The 7,500-nt window shown below is 36.4% G+C and overlaps 1 protein-coding gene across 2 annotated transcripts in view; it reads left to right on the forward strand.

Annotated features, from left to right (window-relative positions):
- Positions 1–7,500, forward strand: part of LOC137997413 (exocyst complex component 8-like) — a 21,926-nt gene that overhangs the window by 3,969 nt on the left and 10,457 nt on the right. For both annotated transcript variants that reach the window (XM_068843386.1, XM_068843387.1), the window contains exons 4-9: positions 1,776–1,852; positions 2,350–2,492; positions 4,162–4,241; positions 5,492–5,565; positions 6,292–6,556; positions 7,486–7,500. The exon at positions 7,486–7,500 is cut by the window's right edge. In XM_068843386.1, coding sequence (XP_068699487.1) covers positions 1,776–1,852; positions 2,350–2,492; positions 4,162–4,241; positions 5,492–5,565; positions 6,292–6,556; positions 7,486–7,500 — 654 coding nt within the window. The remainder of the gene's footprint in view (positions 1–1,775; positions 1,853–2,349; positions 2,493–4,161; positions 4,242–5,491; positions 5,566–6,291; positions 6,557–7,485) is intronic.

Below are 7,500 nucleotides of genomic sequence, written 5' to 3' on the forward strand. Positions count from 1 at the left end.
AGCCTTGTCGAAAAAATGACATCTCCGGTTATATTTGACACAAATTGTTCATTCAAACGGTAAAATGCTCTTTTTTTAGCCAAATAATTGTTTATCAAAGTTTCTATGGTGTGCTGCTCATGTTTAGTTATTTTTTACTTCAAGCAAAAGTTCTGTGTTTCGGCGCGAGTCGGCAAGTCGGTTGCGAGATGTTTATTGTCTAAAGCGTTCCGAAGACCTTGTCGAAAAAATGATATCTCTGGTTCTATTTGACGCAAATCGTCCATTCAAATGGTAAAATACTCTTTCCCTGAAGAAAGAATTGTTTATCAAAGTTTCTACGATGTGCCGCTCACATTTTGTTATTTTTAACTTTCTTCAAAGAAAAATTGTGTTTCTGCACGCATTTCCAAGTCGCTTGCTTGGACCGTGTTTACTTGTGTCGAAAAAAATGTTATCTCTCGGTTGTGTTTGCTCCACGAAGTTAGGATTGTTGAAGCGTGTATCCCAAAAAACAGTAAATTTTTGATTTAACAGCAAAATAATCTCCCTAGTAATTAATATTCAGTCAGCTAAGATTTTGATAAGTCTAGTCTGAAGACATACGTGCGTATACTGTATACACGTATTCAAAATAATGAAAACAATTTCGCGCTCTGTGGCAAGCTGTCAAGCCATTGAAAACAACAATGACCTGTTAAGAAAACAGGAAACAATAGGTTAGCTCATACATACTAATGAGGCATACGCGCATATACTGTATACGCATATGTGCGTATATGCATACGCGTATGTGCGTATATGCATACGCGTATACGCGTATTGGGCTGACGCAAATTACGCGTATATTTTGGTGCGGATATATCTGAGCTGCACTGTATGTGTAAATTACACCACTGCATGTATTTAAAACAAGACTTAAATGAGTTAATAAAGACAAACTAGGGAATACATGAGTAACAACATGAATAAATACTTGAATGCAAATGCTGTTGATTCTGAGCAGTTACAAGTTTACTGTCTATTTACTGTAGGTCACTATTGATGTCACTACTGGTAATTTATTACATACGTTTTCACTTGGTTGTAGCCTAGCCCCCTTATACAGGTTCTCACGATAATAGGAAGGAAAAATCATAGAGATATGATCCATAACAAATATAAAGAATTATGCACTTATCCATATGCACAAGGAAACTAAGATCATTTGAAATTCAAAGTAAAAACCTGGCAGCATGAACAGTACATATACATGTTCCAGTGTGCGGCAAAGTCCCTTTTTGACTGTTTCTGCTTAGGTGGCCTCATACACCACAAGCCTTTTTAGAGACATCACCGCCAAGCCGGCCACTTCTGCTGGAGAGAACGGGACATCCACAACACCGGGGACTTTATCCCCTACTCTTCTCGAATAGTGCTTGGGTTCTTTAACGTCCCACAGGGAACTTATGAACATAGAAGATATTTGTGAGACAGGACCTACGGTTTAAAGTCCTTATCCGTGAAGACTTGAAAGTCTAACCATTTGCAGATGAAATTACAGAGGCAGCACTTTCTCGTCAGTTATTTTAAGATCCTGAGTGTTGATCCGGCCGGGGTTCGAACCTGCGACCTCCTGCGTGACAGCCAGATGCTCAACCAACTGAGCGCAGTAGTCTCCTTCGCAGCTGTTTCTTGCTGTATCATGCAATGCGTTGTGTGACCCTCCAAGAAACTTTGTGTGCAGAGTGATATGCAAGATAATTATCCATACAAACTGTGAAAAAGGAAATATTATCCTGATGCATTTTTTGCAGATTCAAACTCAATGATCAAACCTTCAAAAAAGGATGAAAAAGGCAGCAGTTCCATTGAGTCCGTGGAGGGCCTTTCTGTAAGAATATATTATTTTTTGCAAAATTTGTAGTATCACAATCTGTTAATATGCTCTAGAAATGTACATAGAGGATATTACACGGCTGCACGGAGATACGAAATTTCTCTTCAAGTGTTGAAAAATACATGTATTTTTCAGCACGAGAGGGGAAATTTCGTATCTCCAAGCGGCCATGTATTATTCGATTTTATTATATAAACGCCAATGAAATACTAAATCATTTCACAAAAGGCATTGAAAGGCAGTGATCTCTTCACGTGTGAAGATAACATGTTATTTTCACTTGTGAAGATATCAAGTTTTCGCAGGAAAGCTCACTTGGTATTTCATTGGTGTTTATATAATAAATGGTATAAAGATTGGTAGTACAGCGTATGTGTATATTTACATGTACATATGTTACCAGCATTTTATGTTTATGGTAAGGACTGCTACTTAAAACTGAAAATTGAAAACTTGCATGATCTGAATCCCTTCTTGTTGTGAATTATCAGAGTGTCCTGGATGTAAATGATATAGTCTGTGTATTTGAGGGAGATCTAATGGAGATGGAGCCAGCGACATTTCTTCCAAAGATGAAAGTACATGCTTTCTTGTTACATGACAGTATGGTTGTAGCTAGCATTATTCAAAACAGGTAAACTCCATTATTAAACCCTTTTTTGCACATCTTTCTTCTCATCGTGGTAAATCAGTTCAAACATTTTGGACCAAAATGACTTGATCTAACAAGACATACTGAAAGTTTGTAATGCAAAAGGATGAGATTGAATGGGGCCAAAAAAAGATGACCTATGAGTTGCTAGTAATTTATGTGAGGATTATTCTTACATTTTAAAGGCTCTGTGAAAAATCCATTACTCAACCAAACTAAGAATTAATTTTGTGCAGTGTTTGAAAGAAATTAGCTGCAAAACTTTCAAAACAGGAACTTGGATATAAGACCTCTGAAAGCCGTAAGTAAAATAATCATGCATTTGTCCAATTTAATTACCTCATGTCTTATCAAAAACTGTACAACTTTCATTTTCAATGTGGAAAACAAAGATCCTATTATTACTAATCCATCAGGGATTTCCATCAGGGACTAATCCATCAGGGATCAAGCAATTGCAGAAAGAGTTGAGACACTCACTGTTATAAACCGTACAATGCGTGTCATCCAAATCAACGCATTCAAACTAAAGAGTATCAACATTGAAAAGGGGGGGGGGGGGGGGGGGGGTGCGGTGGGAGGGGCATTAAGACTTTTTTTATGAAGTGGAAGATGAGTTTTAGGAAGAAGAAGTGAATTTTCGATGCAGTGTCTCAACCTTTTTGCAACTGCTTGTAGTAGTTTATGTGAGGATTATTCTTACATTTTAAAGGCTCTGTGAAAAATCCATTACTCAACCAAACTAAGAAATTTGTGCAGTGTTTGAAAGAAATTAGCTGCAAAACTTTCAAAACAGTAACTTGAATATAAGACCTCTGAAGGCGGTAAGTAAAATAATCATGCATTTGTCCAATTTAATTACCTCATGTCTTATCAAAAACTGTACAACCTTGAAGTTCATTTTCAATGTGGAAAACAAAGATCCTATTATTACTAATCCTTAGGGGATTTCTAGTTGTTCTTCAAGAGCTTTATGTAAACTTCCTAACATTGCTTTCGTTGTTAACTTTCACACCTAGTTTTCCCCATGTGTCTTTGTTTCCTAAAACCCCTCAGAGACAAGAACTAGTATTACATGTAAGTGTATAAGGCAAATGATCAATCTGAGCAAAGTACATGTAATATGCACCTTAAATCTTTACTGGTTCTTCTAGGTGGTGGTACAGCTGTAGGTTGGGTAGTTGAACTGAAAAGCCTTTAACTAATATTCTATGGCATCCTATGCTCGAAGACAAGAATATTGAAATGTATATTGTAGGGTAACTATTTATCTCATTGATAGATCATTATTGAAAAATTCAATTAGCCATTATCAAAAATACCATAATACCCTTTTTTGTCCCTCCAAAATTTTGCATAAGCATTGTTTTTCTTTTCTCTTGGGACTTGCAATGGTCTTAAGAGAAACTTTAAATAATGCTTATGCAAAATTTTGGAGGGACAAACAAAGAGTGTTATGAGGTTTTTGATATTGGCTAATCCTCGTGATCAATCCTGAGTCTCATCTGGGGACTTTGCTTTTGTATTAACTATTGTGCATCTTTAACGCATGAAAGAGACCATCTATGATGTAATTTAAAGTAAGTACCATTGACCATTGAACAATGGTCACAGCGTTGTTTATACATGTGTGATTTTTCTGTTCATTCAGGCGAGGACCAGTTCGTTACAAGTTCCTTTGTTTATTTGAGCTTGAGAATGTTGCTGTAGTAAATATGGCCAGTTCTGAAGGTGGGTACACCTTGGCAAACCAGACAATTACTGAGGTGTAAGCCTTAATCACAGGAAGCTGCCAAAATTGAAATTCAAGTTCTTTCAAAGCAGATTAGATCTGTCATTGACAAGTTGATGTGTACCAATCAAAATGAAATTCTGTCTACAGAGCTCAAGAGCATCTCAAAATTCCAACTCTAACGGAAATTAATGAGACTAAGAGAATTCACCTTTAAATTCTTCCACAGAATAATAGTGCCTAAGAAAGAGCTTTTTACAGTGTAGATATGGAAGCCTGATGATGAATCATGCACTCGTCATCAGGCTTCCTGTGGAGAACCAGACTCCATTGATCACACTTCTATTTACTACCAGTTCACGCAACAATTCACAAAAATTATTATTGATTGGTTGAATGGAGTCAATCAGTGTAACTTTAAGCCAGGAGGGAAGGAAATTCTGTTTGGGGTAAACAGTACCCAAGAGAGCCTGATCAAAAAGTTTAACTATACTTTATTATTTCTGGAGAACTACATTTGAAGGAAGATGTCCTGCTCTTCCCAGATTTTATATGAACAAATATGAGAAAATACACTTGATTGAAGCTAACTGTGTGTTAGAGAAGATACTTCTGCCATACTGTTTTAATGACGTATTTATGCAGGAAAAGATGAAATGCAGAGAAAGTGTCTTTTCCCTTTCTTCCCTTTCTTTTTTTTTTCCCTAACTCAGCTTCATTGTATGGAAACATGGTATTGTTATGTTTTTGTTAAGTTAGAACAGTAATTCATCTCCTAATTGTATTTTATATAAAATGTTTGAGATATTTGAGACTTCTGGCAAATCACCTGCTGTTGTTGTTACTTTCAGACACCCAGCCTGGTTATTTGAATTTGGGATATACTGTATAATTATGTTGCCTTACATAGTCCAAATCTGCGTAGACACCTGTCACCACAAGAGCAGTAATATCCACCCTTAGGAATTAATTATAATAATATTGAGGTTTCTTAGGTGGGTGGCTTGTTGTGATCACATTATTAAAATTTGTTTTCAAGGTGAAATTTCTTGACTTGTCTCACTTGAGGTAATGATTATTGAGTACATTTCAGCTCACAGGTTTCACACACACACCTTTAAGGAGCACATAATACAGTCCATGATGTTTGTTGTTGTCAAACATTATTGCCTCGACCTTCCAGTGTAGGCTTTCATTGTTTCATTTTCAAGATCTGTTTTACATTTTGGGTTTACCCACTTTTTGCTAGGTTTGAAATATTCTTTCAAGGTCTTGCTTTTTCCAGAGACACATGTCTATCAAGCAGACAATAAACAACTCAAGGTAATTTGATATTCTGATTCATTTAAACAGTAAAACCTAAATATAATTTGGACAGAATGATGTCAAATTGAAGGATGTTGCCAGAGAGGATCACCACTTTTGCAAAGTTAATAAGCCAGTTATTTGCCCAGTTGTTTGCTCAGTGACCTAGCCTATGAATGGCTGCGAGGCTGCCGGTGACCTGGTATTGATACAGACCTCACTTCTTTTATCATGTAAATTGTGTTATTATAATTCTAATTAGTCTACATTAACATTAGAAATGCACAAAGGTTTGTATCAAAGCATGAACACTGGCAGCCTCGCTTCCATTCTTAGGCCAGGTAACTTACTGTAGCTACAACTGTAAAATGGTCTATTGTCAGGGAAAGGAGGACTGGATTGTGGATGGGAGAGGGATGTGGAAGGAAGACTAGGATGGAAAGGAAAGGTGAAAAGTGTTGAAGTTCAGGGGCCACAGAATTGTACAATTAGTATGAATTTTAGGATTTGTTTTCTTACTGCCTTGCAGTCAGTATTACATCTATAAAGATACATGCAAACATAAGAAAACCATGAAATTAAAAACAACTATAGGGAGCTTAAAAATTTGAAAGTAATAATATATAAATTTATGGCTTTTCATCCTACATGTATATCTTACAATCTACTGCCATTTAAAACCAAATATGTACCATTTTAAGTTGACTAATGCTCACCTTAACAGTCACCTTATTGTTTTCTCAGAATGAGTGGCTTGACAAAATAGAGGAATGCAAAACAAACTTCAAATTAAAACTGGAGCAGGAGGTAACACAAGGAGAAAGTGAAGAATCAAGTGAAGGAACTATAAGCAGCAGTACAACCAGCACAAATCCATTTGTTGCAGGAAACAATCCATTCTTGGACAGCAATCCATTTGCCAATGATAATGATGACGATAATAAGGACTATGATGACAAGAATCCCTTTAAAGAAAAGAAATCAACAAATCCATTTGATGAAGATGAAGGTGTGCTTGAATACCAAAGGCCATTTTTATGGGCATTGAAGTAACAATACGTTTATTAACAACCTCTGCATCCACTCAAAAACTATGTTCCCTTAACCAATTGACTCCAATCCTGGGAGCGAGACTCATCATTGGGAGGTGATTCATGAGTCAATGAGATGACAACCTCTGCTTCTGTAGACCCAAAAACTATGTCCCCTTTAAAGAATGTTTTTTGAGTGACAAGTTTGTCACAGAACAACAAACAATGTTTTTTTGTTTTACACTTGAGTGTTTACTGGAGTTGCTATAAAAAAAACCAAAAAGCATCCCAGATTCTCATACCAGGGACATTGCTCATGAATGTACATGTACTTAATACAAGTCAACTTGATTAAGGGAACACAAATTTGATTATTTTTGAAGACACTAGCTGGAAGCATGTTGTTTGAAAAGCCTTTTTCGAGGGCATTGTCCGCTGAACCCAAAGTAAAGCCCTCCAAAACCTACAAGGCACATTATAGATAGAAAAAGTGCTCACCATTTTTAATGTGGGAGTCGCTATGTCGCCAACCCCCAGTGGTTTTTCCTCAAAAACCTTTACTCATTCATAGCAATGATAAAGTGCTTTGAAATGTCACTCTTTTTAATCAAGTTGTTGTATTAATACCATATACACTTTAATCCCCAGCATGACTTTAAGTATGCTGTTTAAACTTAAATAATATTATCTCCTTTTTGATTGACAGAATTAGGATATACTATTTCTCTTTGGACTATTTGTGAGCTGTGAAAAGCCAATGTTGATTTGATCGCAATAGTGTCAATACTTGCAAATCGTGGACTCTTAGTCATTACTTCTGTGACCTGACCAAAACATTTGGGGGTAGAGTGCACTTGTCCAGAAACCCCTGCTGAAAGTTTAATCAAGCTTTTGGGTTTTATTTCAGGGCCTTTGGCATCAT

The sequence above is a fragment of the Montipora foliosa genome, chromosome 3 (assembly GCF_036669935.1).
Source record: "Montipora foliosa isolate CH-2021 chromosome 3, ASM3666993v2, whole genome shotgun sequence".
NCBI lineage: Eukaryota > Metazoa > Cnidaria > Anthozoa > Scleractinia > Acroporidae > Montipora > Montipora foliosa.